Genomic DNA, 18169 nt, shown 5'->3' with positions numbered 1-18169 from the left:
GAGTACCTCACAAATACAAGGAGGGAGGAAGAGTTTACAACAGTACCTCATCTGTCTTCACAGTTAAGGGGTACTTTCTACCCAAGAGCATCATTGGGAGGCCACAAGTTAGAAGAGAACCTACAAACAGTCACATTATTTAGTGTGACACTTCAAAGCACAGTGGCAGTAGCCATGTGTCACATTGCCACTGGACAATCCAAGATGTACGACTTCACTGGGGAAATAGAAAATGGCATAACTGTCTCTTTTGGCATGCAATACCAATTTTGGGTATCCAAAGTTTGGGGTTGTGATTCATCAGCTTCTTTAGGAATGAGATATAAGAATCATACCATCCTAGAAGGCTTGTATGTTTCCTTGCTGTGTGCTGCAGAATATATATATGCATGCAAGTATTTCAAGCACAGGCATTAATGCCCTTCTAGCCTACCTTCACCTACCTAGCCTTCGATGCAGGGTGAGGCCTGCTAATCTTGCCTCCTCTATATTTCGATGCAGGGTGAGGCCTGCTAATCTTGCCTGCTCTATATTTCGATGCAGGCTAAGGCCTGCTAATCTTGCCTGCTCTATATTTCGATGCAAGCTGAGGCCTGCTAATCTTGCCTCCTCTATATTTCGATGCAGGGTGAGGCCTGCTAATCTTGCCTCCTCTATATTTCGATGCAGGGTGAGGCCTGCTAATCTTGCCTCCTCTATATTTAGATGCAGGGTGAGGCCTGCTAATCTTGCCTGCTCTATATTTTGGTGCAGGCTGAGGCCTGCTAATCTTGCCTGCTCTATATTTTGATGCAGGCTAAGGCCTGCTAATCTTGCCTGCTTTATATTTCGATGCAGGCTCTGTATATGCCATGTTTTATTACCGCATGGCCTATAATGCTACAAAGATGCAGCTTTATCAACTGCACACATTATTCCAAGTAATCATTCATCTCTAATATTTACTCAGATACATTCTTAACTGCTGCAGTCTTTTTTAGTAACTAAATAAGCTTTTGTTTCTATTTTGTAAACCAGACAAGCTCAGTGGATGCAACTATCCCTTTTCAGAGATGTGCTAACAACACTGTCAGGTTAAGTAACTTGCTAAGACTCACAAACTATGTGAAAGGAGGCTGAAGGAATGAAACTCTGCACTACAGAAAACAGTTCATTAACAAATAATAGCCTTAATCCTGTATGCTAACTGCCAGACTCCAAGCAAATGTAGCAGTCAATGTCACAATATAAATAAATGAATGACTAAATGTACATACACACATTGGGCAACTTATTACTCCTTAGTACGTTGAAGGTTGTGCATCAGGGCTGGTAACTCGGCACGTAAAAATCAACTACCAATCGTTAGCGGACCGGAGTTCCACTGTGGTGACCCCTAACCGGGAAAAGCCGAAAGACGCAAACTCAAAAATGAATTTCCCATTTGGTGACAATCATTATCAGAAGTTCCATTCATGTAACTCACTCCTGGGATCCTGATGTCAAATGTGTGATTCTCCAAATGTTTAGAACTGATCTCATGTTGATACAGTGCAGACTGTCCCATTGTTTCATCTTCTTTTTTGCGCACACCATCACCTTTTTCCATGGCATCTATCTTCTAGTGAATGTCTGTATCAGTTACAAAGGTGTGCATGCCTTACATATTATACTTTGTCCAGTGTACAAACCTCATGTGTGTGTGTGTGTGTGTGTGTGTGTGTGTGTGTGTGTGCATGTGTATGCACATGTGTGTGTGTGCGTGCGTGTGTGTGTGTGTGTGTGTATGTGTGTGTGTGTGTGTGTGTGTGTTTGTGCGCGTGTGTATGCACATGCATGTGTGTGTGTGTGTGTGTGTGTGTGTGTGTGTGTGTGTGTGTGTGTGTGTGCCCATGTGTGCCCATGTGTGCATATTGTAACAAGTGTGTTGTCTTTACTTGGAGTTTTAGTTTAGAACATATATACTCAGACATCTAGGGACCAAATTCACTGGACATCTTTGAAACAACAAAGATGCGATTGTTATTTACATATTCATTTTGAATTAAAACTGCTAGCGTTATTTTCATCCAGTAGCAGGAAAAGAACATCACTTCTGAAGTTATTTTGGTAATACAGTGCTTTCTCTCTTCTGGCAACTACTGCTGAGTTTCACTGCGGGTTCAGTCTCCTTATCCAAACACAACATACAGGTCATCCCCTGTCTGAGTTTCTACACTTAGTTCCTAGGTTTTTCTCCTTTACAAAGTGGGAACAGTTTCAGTCACACACACACCTTCTCTCGGTTTGTAAAGGTACAATGTCTTCTCTTTCACCTTAATTTAAATCCTGTCACTTCTTGATTCAGTAAAGGCACATATAGTCTTTAGCCAATTTTAGCTACTTCCACTGAGTTCCTCTGGTGAAATGAAGTGGTATAAAATTATACTAGCTTTAAAAGCCTAGTTAGGTCCACAGGCTCAAGTATTCTGTACTTAGTATTCAAAGAGCCCAGTAATGCTTTTAAATCTAGGCCTGACTATCTCATTCCTCACATAGCACTATATTATTACATATATAGTACACACACACACCCAGTATATATATATATATATATATATATATATATATATATATATATATATATATATATATATATATATATATATATATATATACATAAAACAATATATATGTATGTAACTTAAAACACATATGTGTGTGTGTGTGTGTGTGTGTGTGTGTGTGTGTGTGTGTGTGTGTGTGTGTGTGTGTGTGTGTGTGTGTGTGTGTGTGTTTGCGTGTGTAGGATTGTCTCATGAAATAAATGCTCAAAAGAGTAAATCAACAAAGAGCAATCATTATAGAGCAAATCTAAAATGATTGAAAACTGCACAAATGTAAAGTAACGCTTTTGCAGAAGAGCAAGCTCCCCATACACCCCCAAAACCCTTACTTATTACATATACTAACTCCAGGATTGCACAACAGTAGAATAAAGGCACATTTCCTTACCCTCCTGCACTGTGATCTCATACAAAAAGCTGCTGGCAAAAACTAGATGAACATTTACTCATATGAGCATTTACTTTTTACATTACTAAAAAACATTCACTCATATGACTGCTTGCTCTTCTGGATTACAACCATATATGTGGGTCTAGTTTGTAGGGATGGTGGAAAAGTCAAGCACCCCAAACCACTTTCCCTATTGCTACTGCACAAAGTATTATTTTATTACACAAATCAATTCTCCTCAAATATTTATTGTATCTGTTGTACCTGTATTTCTCAATTTGAAGTACTATATCCATTTATTTCAATGGGCTGTAGTAATTATAAACGTTATATCTGAAAAAGGCATTAGGTAATTTCTGCAAATTTTTTGTAGTTTTTTTATGAAATGGAGTGCCTTGTTGATAGTTTCCTGCTCTAGTTCTGAGGTACTTTTTAATTTTTGTTTTTGATGTACTTTAGTAAAGTAGTAAGGGATTTCATGTATGCTTTTATGGGTCAGAAGTCATTTAGGGTTCATCTGGGCAATGACAACTGCTAAACCTCCAATTCAATAAGACTTTTAAAGGAAATCAATTTTTGCAGGAGACGAGCACCCTGCACCCTCCTTTTGTGGATTGCTTCACCACTGATCTTATGTAGATGAACTCCATAGTAGCACAACTATAGAGAAAAGAGAACTTCATTAGACAATGGGAATCAGTAGCAGCAGAAACTTAGAAACTGGACCAGCAATGATTAAGTATGGAAAGAGCAATAGGAGAGCTCAGCTTCAGGTTACTGAACTATTCAGTAATCCAGTGAGCTGTACGGAAACCAGTAAGGATTATGCTAGCATGTAGTAGTTTTATTGTTTAGCTATGCTGTTTAGTTAGATTAATTATAGTTGGTTTAGCTAGTTAGAATCAGCTCTGCTTTATCAGTATGCCAGTAATGCTATTTTGTGACTGAGTAGTTTTAATTAGTGCTTTATTTTCTTTTTCTTATTCTTCTTTATACTTTTTTAATAATAAGAAACATTAATAGAGAACTAATTTGGGAGAGCAATGCTTTTTCAGCTGCCATTATGCATGTGTATTTTATATATATAGTATGTGAATTTTCTCTATTATTTAACCTGGAGTGAATGGGAAATATGGTTTGCATTTCAGCATCTTTAATCTTTTGTTTATTTTTTAATTTAAAACTAAATATATGTTAAGATTTGAAGTGACTTTAAGTAGGCTGTAGTGTTTTGGGAGGGTTGGGTCTATTTTATGCAATCATGATATTTGAAGATTTACTTAAGTTTATAGAGAGTTCTGTAAATGTGGCAGGTTGGGAGTGGGGGGTTGGTTGAAAAACTGATAATATATCAAGAAATGTAGCTGAATGCTGATGGTGTACCAGGAATATAGATACATTTCTTGTTGACACTGCAGGACTGTAGACAAATTAAATATATGTTACATGCAGCAAGTACATGTTTTGATCACATTTATTGTGTGTGTGTGTGTGTGTGTGTGTGTGTGTGTGTGTGTGTGTGTGTGTGTGTGTGTGTGTGTGTGTGTGTGTGTGTGTGTGTGAAATATGTGGAGAACAAGTTTTATGACAAGTGATGAAGCCACAAGACGATCTATTCATAAAGTCTCAGCCAACTACTTAAAGCCATATGCTGAAGAACTTGAATAATCAGCATAATCCATTAAGGTCTGTGACGATTGGGGAGATATGGGCAAAGGCTGCCAGCCTAGTCAAATAGAATTTGATATATAATTCTATCAACTGTATAAATAAATGTAAAATACAGGCTTGTGTTTTTAAATGTAAGAAAACACTGTGAAATGTGGAACTGCAAAATATGTGACAACATTGCACTCTACTTGCCCAGTGAAACATGTTGTATCCTTTCATGTTAGAATTCGGCCTGAGGGCAGCTGGATGAAGATTTCATGCCCATTGTTTTAAGGCTAAAGTTTATGCCTAGAATTTAGATGTGGAAGGTGCTTCTGTTGCTTTAGTTTCTGTTAGCATATACTAGTTTCTGAGGAGGTGTTAGATTGCTAAATAATGCAGTTTGTGGCCTGAGAACTCAGACCAGGTGTTAAGATGATGCAATATGAATACTGGGAAAACCTAAGTGTCAAAAATGATGTAATTTTGGGAGGGCCTTAGAGACATGTTTGTTAGTAATGTTTAAATACTATTTCTCACAAGAGACCTGGAGCATTTTGATCTGGACATCTAGCTTATCAGCACTCTGCTTATGCTCACACGTAAGTTTGCAGCACTGTGATATCTTGTAGGAATAGTTAAAGCTAGTAAAGATTAATTAGGTATTTTTCTTTGAAACCAGACCTGTCCTACTGTATTATTTTAAGTTTCTGTGTGATTTGTGAACTCTTAGATATTGCTGCGGTGTAGTAAATTTGTCTTGTGTTTTAATTATTTATTATTAAATATTTTTAAAACATTCTACCTGTGGCTGCTTTGTGTAGAGATAAGCTCTAGTCACTGCATATTTATATAGAGTTTATTGTAATAGGCCACTCTGATAAACCTTAGACTGTATAGTCACATTACCATTGGATATTAATATTGCACAGTAATAATTGGACACCCTTTTAAGGGCCTTTTAGTAGCTGATATTATTAACTGGGTGGTGGCAGTAATTACTACTGTACAGTCTGGTTAAAGGGGCACAGCTGGAGAATCTGTGGCAGCCTTTCCCAGGAGTGTCTGTGAAGTTGTATAAATACTTATCTCAAAGTGTGTGTGTGTTCTGTCAGCTACTTGGGCAGGGACACGAAGCACTAGTTGGACAGAGAGGGTACTGAAGGTTCTAGCTTGCCCAGTTAGGCTGAGACCTGGACCTTATAGCTGTGCCAGTGGGGAGTCTTATTGGGGATCTGGTGAGCAAGGGAGCAGCCAGCCCCAGACTGACTGTGATCTCTGTGTGCACTTAAGGGAACTTGTACTTTACTGTGTGTATTAGTTATCCTTTCCTCTTCTATGAGACGACCTCCCGTGTTAGTGGTGAGGATTGAGGCTCCTTGATTGCTGGGCCAGGGCACAGCCGTCACAAGTGTTTGGCAGTGGTGGGATCTACTTCACATACTAATTGGCTTGTAGTGGTGTGGGTAGAGCGAATTCCTGTAGCTTATGTACAGTGATCTCTGAATGTGTTTTGTACTCTAAAACAGCCACCCAGTGTATACCAAGAGTTCTGATCACAATTGTTTATTTCTTTTGTTAGCTTAGTGTTAGTCAGGGTGAGCAGGCAGCATGTCAGCAGAAGAGTATGGAAAGCTGACAAGGAGCCAGCTGGCAGAGATGTGCCAGGCTAGGGGGCTGGTGCATGGAAACCTGACTAAGGCAGACCTGATTGCAGCCTTGGTTACAGCTGCATCAGAAAACAGCAGCCTGGAGGATAATCAGACTGACAGTGGAGATACAATATTCTCGGAGAATGGACAGCTCAACCTTTCTGCAGTGGACTTAAAAATCCAGCTGGAGCTAAAGAGACTTGAGTTTGAGGCCAGGCGTATGGAACTAGAAGCAGCCAAGAAAATGGGGAGTCTACAAACTGAGGAAAATGAACGGCAGAGGAGGCATGAGAGGGAAATGCTGACTCTTCACCAGAGTCATGGAGGTAATGAGGTAGGGAGTAACTGGACTCCAGAAGCACAAAAGGTCAGTAAATTTCTTCCACAGTTTAAAGAGGGGGATCATTTTGATAGCTTCATTTATATGTTTGAGCGGGTATGTAAACAGTATGAAGTTGACCAAGGGCTTTGGGTACGGTTCCTGAACCCCTTACTCCATGGTAAAGCTGTAACTTCTTTAGCAAAAATGCATGACACTGACTGTTTTGATTATACTGCTGTAAAAATACATTTGTTAGAATGTTTTAAGCTAACACCTGAAATGTATAGGAAAAAGTTTCATGAGCATAGATGCAAGGCAGATGAAAATGTATGTGAATATGTTGTTGAACTGAGCACTTATTTTCATAGCTGGGTGAGTGGATGTCAGGTCACCACTTTTGAAGGGCTGGCAGACCTTTTGGTAAGGGAACAAGCCCTTAGCACTTTGCCTGAGGACATGAGGATCTGGTTAGCTGATAGACAGTGTGCTACTTCAGAGGAGTTGAGGAAGAAGGGAGACCTATACCTAGCAAGCAGGGTAGCCCTGCACAGTTAAGGGACCCCTAGTACTGCTCATGGGACTAAAGGAACCCATGTTGGGCAGCACAGACTGCCCCAACAGAATCTGCCAGTAGCAGGGGAAGCCACTAGTCCAGGTACACGTCCAGGAGCTAGGGTTAAATGTTTTGAATGCAACCAGTGGGGCCATGTGGCATACAGGTGTCCATGGAGGTAAGGTGGGGAACCAAAGGTGAGAGAGCCAGTAAGTGGGAAAGACAAAATGCCAATAGTAGGTTGTCTTGAAACAACAGGGGTATGGAACTACCATCCTGCAGATGTCCTAAGATGGAAGGATTTGGATGAGGTAGTACTATGTACTTATGCAGTTAAGAGCAGTGAGGCTAAGAGACAAGCATGTGGGTCTGGTAGCCTGGGGGAGACCCAGACAGACTGCATACTTGCAGCCAGGACTGCTGAGGTGGTTACTTCAGGGAGTGAGCTATGCTGTAGCAGTGAGACTTAATGTTAGCCACAACTGCTTGTGGGTACTGATGTTCCCTTGGACAGGGTAACTGCAAAGGTAGAGGTGAGTTGTAGTACCCAGGCTGACAGTGAGGCACGACTGTCAGAGGATGCCAGATGTCCAGTGGAAGGGGAGCTGGGAAGGGTTACAAGGAGAGACTTGAGACAGGCTCAGCTCTCAGACCCTACATTGCAAGGCCTGAGGCAGGTAGCTAAGGAGGCACCTGATTCTCAAGGGAAGGAGGAATCTGTATACTGGAACAAAGGGTTATTGTACTGAGAGTGGACCCCTGGGGGAGGGCTAGAAGGTGAGAGAGTACAGCAGTTGGTAGTGCCTAGAGCTTACAGTCTGGTGCTTCTAGTCATAGTGCATGACATTCCCTTTGCAGGTCATATGGGCATAAAATGTACAAAGAGCCATATTATGCAAAACGTCTATTGGCCTGGAATTTCCAGAGATGTAACAGGGTACTGCAGGACCTTTGAGCAGTGCCAAAAGGTAGGCAAGGCAGGAGACAAGGTGAAAGCTCGTTTGATGCCTTTGCCTGTGATTGAGGAGCCATTTCAGAGGGTAGCTATGGATATTGTGGGTCCTCCTTGTACCCCAAGTTCCACAGGGAAAAAGTATATCCTAGTGATTGTAGATTATGCTACACTATACCCTGAGGCAGTGGCTTTGTCCTCCATTGAGGTTGAAAAGGTGGCAAATGCTTTGTTTGCTTTGTTAGAGATTTTCAGCAGGGTAGGTTTCCCAAAGGAAATACTGTCTGACAGAGGTGCCAATTTTATGTCAGACCTGCTGGCTTGTCTGTGGAAGTCCTGTAGGGTGAACCACATGAAGACCTCCCCCTACCATCCCCAGACTAATGGTCTTGTTAAGAGGTTAAACTCTACAATCAAGTCCATGCTACGGGCATTTGCAGATCAGTTTAAGAGTGAGTGGGACAAATATTTGCCCCATCTGTTGTTTGCTTACAGAGAGGCTGCTCAGGAATCCATAGGTTTTTCACCCTTTGTGTTGCTGTATGGGCATAGGATGAGGGGACTTCTAGATTTAATTCGAGATGAGTGGGAAGGTGAGTGTGAGTCTCACAAGGAGTCTGTTGTGGCATATGTCCTGAACCTCAGGACAAGGCTCAGGGAAATCATGGGCCTGGCCCAGGAGAATCTGGCAGTAGCCCAACAACAGAGAAAGGTGTGGTATGACAGGAATGCTCGAGTTAGGGAATATACTGTGGGGCAGCAGGTAATGGTTCTCATTCCTGTCCGACACAATAAGCTGCAAGCAGCTTGGGAGGGACCCTACAAGGTGGTAAGAAAGGTAAGTGATGTTAACTACATTGTGGATGTGCTAGGCAGATGGCAGGGGCACAAATTGTACCATGTTAACATGATGAAACCTTACCATGATAGGGAGGTCCTTCTGCTGAGCATTTGCAGTGGATTGCAGGAGGAGTCTGAGAGAGATCTGGGGACTGATCTCCTCAGTGAGGCTATGGCTGACACCTCGATGGAAGGGGTAGCAGTGTCCCAGCAGCTATCTCCTACCCAGGTTTGAGAAATCCGAGCAGTGTTGCAGGAGTTTGGAGTCCTGTTCACAGGGAAACCAGGGAGCACCAGGTGGATACAGGACCCCAAAGGCCTATCAGGCAGGCCCCTTATAGGATGACTGAGAGAGTCAAACAGACTTTGAGGGAAGAGGTACAGTAGATATTGGAACTAGGGGTGATTCAAGAGTCCAACAGTCCCTGGGCCTCGCCAGTGGTGTTGGTGCCAAAGAAGGATGACAGCAACAGGTTCTGTGTGGATTACAGGAAATTAAATAGTCACACAGAGTCAGATGCTTACCCCATGCCTAGGACAGATGAGGCCCTAGAGCAGCTGGGTGGGGCTAAGCATCTTACAACCATTGAGCTTAGCAAGGGTTACTGGCAGATGCCCTTGACTTCCAGTGCTAGAGAGAAGTCAGCCTTTGTGACTCCTTTTGGCTTGTATGAGTTCACAAAGATGCCCTTTGGGATGAAGAATACCCCAGCAACTTTCCAGAGGCTGGTAGATCATATCTTAGCAGGAGTAGGAGGGTTTGCCCTTGCTTACATGGATTATATTGCTATCTACAGCCATTCCTGGCAAGAGCACATTCAGCATGTCAGGGAGGTGCTGGCAGACTACAGAGGGCAGAGTTGACCATTAAGCCAAGCAAATATCAGGTGGGTGTGGCAGAGGTCTCCTACCTAGTACATAGAGTGGGGAGTGATAAGATAAGGCCAGAACCTGCCAAAGTGGAAGCTATTCAGGCATGGCCTGCACCTGTTACCAAAAAGCAGGTGAGGGCATTCTTAGGGACAGCAGGGTACTACAGAAAGTTTGTTCCCAATTATAGCACCATAGCTGCTCCCCTTACAGACCTGACAAGGAAGAACAGGCCAGATAAGGTAGCGTGGACACCAGCATGTGAGCAGGCATTTCAGAAGGTTAAGGAAGCTTTGGGAGGACCCCCTGTGTTAGCCAGTCCAGACTACAGCAAAGACTTTGTTGTGCAGGTGGATGCTTCAAACTATGGGGTGGGGGCTGTACTTAGCCAGATTTCTTCAGAGGGAGAAGAGCACCCAGTGGTTTATCTCAGTCGTAGGCTCCAACCCAGGGAGGAATGCTATGCAGCGGTAGAAAAGGAATGTCTAGCCATAGTGTGGGCACTACAAAAACTTCAGCCTTATCTGTATGGAAGAAAATTCACTGTGATGACAGATCACAACCTTCTACCATGGTTAAACAGATTCAGTCAGCAAAATGCCAAGTTGCTAAGATGGAGTCTGGGGTTGCAAGCATATGAGTAGCAATGCCAATGCAGATGGGCTTTCAAGACAGGGAATGGGGTGAGGTACACCCAGATAGACCTGACACTCTCAAGCAATGTTTCTCAAGGGGCACTTGAAAAACTTGCTTGAGTTCCCCGGGGGGAAGAGATGTGAAGATTGGGGAGATATGGGCGAAGGCTGCCAGCCTAGTCAAATAGAATTTGATATATAATTCTATCAACTGTATAAATAAATGTAAAATACAGGCTTGTGTTTTTAAATGTAAGAAAACACTGTGAAATGTGGAACTGCAAAATATGTGACAACATTGCACTCTACTGGCCCAGTGAAGCATGTTGTATCCTTTCATGTTAGAATTTGGCCTGAGGGTGGCTGGATGAAGATTTCATGCCCATTGTTTTAAGGCTAAAGTTTATGACTAGAATTTAGATGTGGAAGATGCTTTTATCGCTTTAATTTCTGTTAGCATATACATGTGAAATGTCTTGTGTCATTGTAATTTTCTGAGGAGGTGTTAGATTGCTAAATAATGCAGTTTGTGGCCTGAGAACTCAGACCAGGTGTTAAGACGATGCAATATGAATACTGGGAAAACCTAAGTGTCAAAAATGATGTAATTTTGGGGGGGCCTTAGAGACATGTTTGTTAATAATGTTTAAATACTATTTCTCACAAGAGACCTGGAGCATTTTGATCTGGACATCTAGCTTATCAGCACTCTGCTTATGCTCACATGTAAGTTTGTAGCACTGTGATATCTTGTATGAATAGTTAAAGCTAGTAAAGATTAATTAGGTATTTTTCTTTGAAACCAAACCTGTCCTACTGTATTATTTTAAGTTTCTGTGTGATCTGTAAACCCTTAGATATATCTGTGTTGTAGTAGATTTGTCTTGTGTTTTAATTATTTATTATTAAATATTTTCAAAACCTTCTACCTGTGGCTGCTTTGTGTAGAGATAAGCTCTAGAGTACACTGCATATTTATATAGAGTTTATTGTAATAGGCCACTCTGATAAGCCTTAGACTGTATAGTCACATTAGCATTGGATATTAATATTGCACAGTAATAATTGGACACCCTATTAAGGGCCTTTTAGTAGCTGATATTATTAACTGGGTGGTGGCAGTAATTACTACTGTACAGTCTGGGTAAAGGGGCACAGCTGGAGAATCTGTGGCAGCCTTTCACAGGAGTGTCTGTGAAGTTGTATAAATACTTATCTCAAAGTGTGTGTGTGTGTCAACTACCTGGGCAGGGACACAAAGCACTGGTTGGACAGAGAGTGTACTGGAGGTTAGCTTGCCAGCTAGGCTGAGATCTGGACCCTATAGGTGTGCCAGTGGGGAGTCTTATTGGGGACCTGGTGAGCAAGGGAGCAGCCAGCCCCAGACTGACTGTGATCTCTGTGTGCACTTAAGGGAAATTGTACTTTACTGTGTGTATTAGTTATCCTTTCCTCTTCTCAGAGATGACCTCCCGTGTTAGTGGTGAGGATTGAGGCTCCTTGATTGCTGGGCTAGGGCACGGTCGTCACAAGGTCAATGCAAAACAATAAGTAAATCGAATAGATAGGGTCTAGTCTGGGCTGAAACACAAAATAATTTGTATTATATGATTAGAAAACTATCTGCACTTCATGAAATGTATTCCCTACAAGATCTTTCATGACCCCCACAACTGACCTCCATGTATTACATGCTTATATCTATGCTTTGCATGTGTGTGTGTGTGTGTGTGTGTGTGCATAAATACTTCAAAGGCATATAGAAATGTAGAAGCAAAATATAAAATAAGGTAATGAGCATATGAGAAATTCTGCCCAAGTAATAAAATTTATTGTACTACGAAATTAGTAAATTCATCAAGAAACTTGTTTCCTAAACTTACATTAGACAATATTTTACTTCCGCATAAGCTGACAGCTTTATTTTTTTGTTTTCTTTATATATACTCCTCAGATGTTTGTAAATACATTAAAGACACAAATATACACACACACACACACACACACACACACACACACACACACACACACACACACACACACACACACACACACACACACACACACACACACACACACACAGACACACACACACACACACACAGACACACACACACACACATACAGACACAAACTCACACGTACACACATACATACGCATCCACATCTGTACATTAAATATCTTGTAGGGAAATGTATCATGAATTGCAAAACTGTTTCCTAATTCTACAATACAAGCTATTTCACGTAGTAGCATACACCAGACACTTTCTATTCCCTTTATTTATTGTTTCCCATTGACTTTAATTGGTTATGTTGATTTCCCAAGTTTCTTCTGAATAGGGATTTAAGTAGATTGCTTGAGCTTGTATGAATATACATTGTTGCAACTTAACCACACAATACAGTATACAGTACTTAATGTACCATACGTAAGACCCACTGTATTCCGCACGAGTTACACACACACACACACACATATATATATATATATATATATATATATATATATATATATATATATATATATACTCACACATATAGACACACACTTTATACATATATAGCTATAGATGTACTTTGTTAACTGGGCCAGTCCAACTGTGTAGTGCTCATTTACATTGGAGACCACACCAGAAAAGCTCAGGTGAAAGACATAATGCATAGAAAAATGTCTAATATGTTACATAAGAAAGTCATTCTAAAAATCCTGTGCACAAAAAAGAACAAAAATGGCAAATAGTAAAGAAATTTGAACTAGACAAAACTGGTGCAAAAGAACATTAAACTGATCTACTGAAGAAAAACTGAGCGAATCTTTCTAAATGTAAAAATAGTTGTGAAATTGGTCAAGTGAGGCAGTGACAGTTAAACTTTCAAACTAAACAAAATTACACCTGACAAGAATTCACTGAATTTTCTAAGATTTAGTAGGCAATGTATGTAAGCTGGAGACGCTCCCACCTCAGCTGTAACAACACACTTTGGTTGTGCTTTTCTGTTCTTTCCTTTTAATATGACATTTTCATTGTAAAACTTAATAAAAATATTGTAGTCTATGGTTTTCTTTGTTAGCAGCTCTTAGTCAGAATCCTCATCACATTAAGAAAGGCTGCCTTGATGCTAATATATGAACCATGAATGCAAGCCTAAGAGTTCTTTCATGAAGCTAATAGATTTTACTGTGCTCTCTGAATAAACCAATGACTCAATCAGCCAGTGAGTTTTATCTGTGGGAAAATCCTGTATGTTACTACATTTGTACCCTGGTGATGGTTTGTTATTCAGTCTTAAACCTGTACCTGTAACATTACTATGTATAAAGCATGAGTTAGAAGTGAACCAGCTAATAAACAGAGAATCCATCTCAGTAAGTGTGCCTTGGTCTTAGCTAAAATGGTCCATTCTGGCACAGCTCTCACACAACCAGCTGAAGTAGGTTTACAATAACATGGAATTTGTCAATAAGACAAGGTTCTTCTAACCATTAGGCCTTAAATGAAACAGACTTCTTTCTAGTTTGCAAAACTATTTTAAACGTACACAAAAGTATTATGTAAAACAGAGGCCGAATGATATACATTTATGCTCGTGTAAATTTGTCTGTAGGGATCCAAAATAAACAGGTTATAGAGCATACATGATTAAGGCCTTTTTAATTTCAGAATACAATTTATTATTTAACAGCCTAAGTGTCCATGTAATTTTACAGGTATTGTACTTAACATATCATTTCAAGCAAAAAAGCTTTTTCGTAAAAGTAACAAAGTATATAGAGCTTCTGACATATGAAAGAAGGGATTTCCATATGTGAGGGAGAGTTGATCTCCTGTTTTTAAAATACTGCTTGGGGTATACAAGATATTTGCAAAAGATGACCATATTGTCTACCCTGGAATATATCTTGTTAATATTGTGTTCATTTGTCTTCAGTGCTATTTGTAAAAATGTACATGCAGAAGTGAATAGAAAGAGTGGAGAGAGTTAACTAGCCATGTTAACTAAGGACAGTGTATTGATGATATAGAATGAAGATCAGCTACAAACCTTGTCATCTTCTTAAGGCTGCATGAAGTTTTCCAACAGTCTGAACTGGATAACTTGATGCCATGAAAAAGGGAAGGAAAGATTAAGGTGTGCATGTGTGTGTGTGTGTTGGGGGGGGGGGGGGGTGCCAGGCTCAAGTCTCGTGTCAGAGGTGAGACAGTTAATGTCAAAGGTTCATCTTGTTGTTGTGGCTATTACTTTCTCATGTATTTATCTATTTATTTATCCTGTGTCGACTGGGTTAGTCCCACTAGGGTAGTAGCCTCTTTTCTGGGAAGATCCAAGGTAGTATTTGTACTATTCTTGGAAATTTGACCAGGGCACTGGAGAACTTCCCCTACTCCTTTTGCTAGGTGGCATGGGACTTTTTACATCCATGTAAGCTACCACTAATTCAAGTAGAAGGGGTCTCAGTTTAAGTCTCATTCAAAGTACAGCAGACTCAGGAGTGCTGGACTCCTCCCCCCTTATGCCACACTGCAGTGTTAACAATCGATCTACCTGATATGGGAATAGAACTCTCAGCCTTCTGCTCAGAAGTTGTGTGCTACTTGTTGCACCATTAACCAATAAAACTGGACAGCTGAGTAATTTGTTTACTCACTTTTATAGATAATTACCTGTGCTGTGCCTAGTCAATCTTAAGTAGCTCTTCATATGCAGAGAAAACTTTTGAATTTAATGACACATGTAACTGATGCCCAATGACCATCTGTAACTAGCAAAACTGTTCCCTCAGGATTGATTTAGCTATGATTTTTGTTATGAGAACATAAACCTTCTGGTTCTTCCATAACTCTAGTTCATATTTAAAAAGTGTACAGTGGGAAGACCGTCTTCCTACAGAATCTCAGCATTCTTTTTCTTTTATACCCCAACAAACTATATTGTGAGGTCAACTAAAAGGCAGATCAGCATCAGTCTCTACAAACATTCCTCAATCTAACCCCCATCCCACAATAGGTGAAGGGCACATGTCCCAAAAATTAAATACATAAATAAATCCTTCTGCTCTTCCTGTTTGATTTTACGAGCATAAGCATTCCCTACATGCATTATCTGGCGCCTGTTTTTTAACAATGTGTCTGCTAAACAAATGCAAAGTACCAGTCTCAGTCTGTACTAGACTGCCTATTCCCTAAACATTAGTATATTGTCAAGCAGCTCAGTTATTTGAATACTACTGGAACAAGGCTCTTGTGGCACCAAACTACAGGGTGCCACTGTTCAACAACACAGTCCATTTGGATGACAGAGAAGATGTAGTTCAAATCCCAAGCACAGTCCTCCTCGTGCAAGACATCACATTCGTCAGTTAGGTTCCTATGAGTCAGCAGTACCCTAAAAAAATAGGTATTTAATAGTTTACGATCACCCAAACAGCCATGTACACATGCAGAATGTCACCAGCAGGATATGGAAATGAGTCAAAAGTATGGCTACCTAGAAAGTTGCAGAGAAGTGTCTAGACTTTCTGAATACCTTGCTGGTGCACCTTGCACCATCCCTCTTGGACCTGGACCTGAAGTATGAATATGTTTTGTTCCATAGTACAATGGTATTTCATTCTTTAATATGCCTGGCTGTCTGAATAATTTTAGGGGAGAAAAATGATTGGTTCCATTGACGTCATTACTAGAATTTGGAACCTTTGAAAATATTATTGATGTCTAGAAATTCCAATATCAATTTTCAATAAATGTCTAGTATTCAGTTTATCCTATTAATGTCCATGGGAGAACTGCAGTATGTCCCAGCATACAATACCTATAAGACAGACAAATAATCATGGATGGGATCAAAGGAGATTCAAATTATAAGACATACTCTAAAAGCAGCATCTTAACATCTTAAGTTACAAGTCCATACTCTGAAAGCAGCATCTTAACATCTTAAGTTACAAGTCCATCTTGTAACACAATGATCACATACAGGCGCGTCCACACACACACATACACAGACACACACACACACACATGTGCACACATACATGCACACACAAACAAGTAATTTGGAGGAATGCCGTTTCCCTACTGCATATCGGTTTCATGTGGAAGGAAACCACAGCACCTGCTGAAACCCATATGAACATATGGGGCACATGCAGGCTTTGTACAGCATTATTCCCTGCCTGGATCTGAACCTGGGACCCAAGCACTAAATGGTAGCAATGTTAACTGCAACACCACTGTGCTGCCTAACAACAAATCAGTATATAAAAGCATACAGAAATAATAATGCATATAGAAATGTTTCTTTTTTCAGAATTTTTCAGACTTTAGACATTCTTTTAATCAAATATACTAATAAACTTATTTTCAGGCATTTATTCTTTGAAGACTCACCAGTCCATGTTCCTTTGGTGCTCGCAGAAACTGATGATCCCCATTAGGCTCTGTATAGCCTAGACTCAGTAAAGAGACAAGGATGACCAAAATGATACTGGTAAAAGAGAAGCAGGGATGCTCCATGCTGGATCTGGACTTCACTCCCCAATACACAAAATGCTCCTGACTAGAAGAGTGAATTCAAGAAACAGTGCGGGCTGCCTTTTGAACATCTCTGTTTGGCAGTGTAAATACTCCCTTCATGCTATTACAAGCCTTGATTGTCCTGAGCTGGGAGGCACAGCTCAGCTGGAGTCAGTCCAACCACAACTGTTTTTTTTTTTATTTATTTCCTACTTGCGAAACACATGAAGCAGTTCCTATAAATTTAGCCAGGAATTCTGTCAGTGAATGAAAAGTGTAATTTAAAAGGGCTATGGCAAACCCCTTAGGTCTTACAAAGAACACCATTTAGCAAACATTCAGTGACTTGTACTCAGTAATGTCTTTTAAAGTAGATAACACTGTGGTTCTGCCTTTTGTTTCTTCCACCTTATTTTCTTCTTACAACTTAAAATCCCACTTGTGTACTTCTATAATCAACATTTACTACAACTTTCGTAAACTTGGAAGTCCTCCAACAATATCCATACTTGCAATGCAGTAGATAAAAAAGAGAGAAAGCATGTTGCAACATCTCGAGCTGGTAGTGTTCCAGCTTTTTGGAAAACACACAAGTTTTAATCAAAAATATGAAATGACAGACAAAGATATAGTAAAGCTAATACATTTACTGCATAATTTACAGCTGCCAACAAACTGCACGTAAACTAACTTATATCAGCAAACAATCTGGGAGGAGATAATGGATTTCAGCACTTTGGATTTCAGTTTAGTAAAATGCAAATACGACTGCAATTTCCTGTAATTGTGATAGATCAGCTTTGAATGAACTACTTAGAATGCAACTATTACACTAATCATTACTGGAACTTTGGGATTCCTGCTGATTTTTATTCACCCAGCATATTCCTGTACACTTCAGTCTTCAGCTAATGTTAATGCTTCACGTATATGTTTAAGATCTCTCTTATCAGAGATCATGTTACCATTAGCTGTTCCATCTCCAAATTTAACAAAGTGATGTAAGCACAGTTATTTAATGACTCCACCATCATCACTATTGCAGATACTCCCTATGACCTTATCTCTGCAACTTAAGCATCTTTTAACTCAGTCGAATCCTGGCTCTGTGACAACCAGCTCATTCTTAATCCTAAAAAAACAAAACTCTTACTATTTCTCCCAAAGAACTTAACTGTACATTTTATGTACTGCCCTTTAA

At 40.3% G+C, this 18169-nt stretch overlaps 1 protein-coding gene across 1 annotated transcript in view; it reads right to left on the bottom strand.

The window, feature by feature from the left end:
• The window catches only part of ITIH6 (inter-alpha-trypsin inhibitor heavy chain family member 6), a 539081-nt gene extending 522037 nt beyond the window's left edge, over positions 1-17044 (bottom strand). Inside the window, exon 1 of the mRNA XM_044090532.1 lies at positions 16843-17044. Within this exon, the coding sequence (XP_043946467.1) occupies positions 16843-16968 (126 nt within the window). The 5' untranslated portion in view covers positions 16969-17044. The remainder of the gene's footprint in view (positions 1-16842) is intronic.
• Between the last annotated feature and the right edge of the window lie 1125 nt (positions 17045-18169).

The sequence above is a fragment of the Protopterus annectens genome, chromosome 12.part0 (genome assembly GCF_019279795.1).
Source record: "Protopterus annectens isolate FY-2018-M chromosome 12.part0, PAN1.0, whole genome shotgun sequence".
NCBI classification, from domain to species: Eukaryota; Metazoa; Chordata; order Ceratodontiformes; family Protopteridae; genus Protopterus; species Protopterus annectens.
This window is presented reverse-complemented; position numbering and strand designations above follow the sequence as displayed.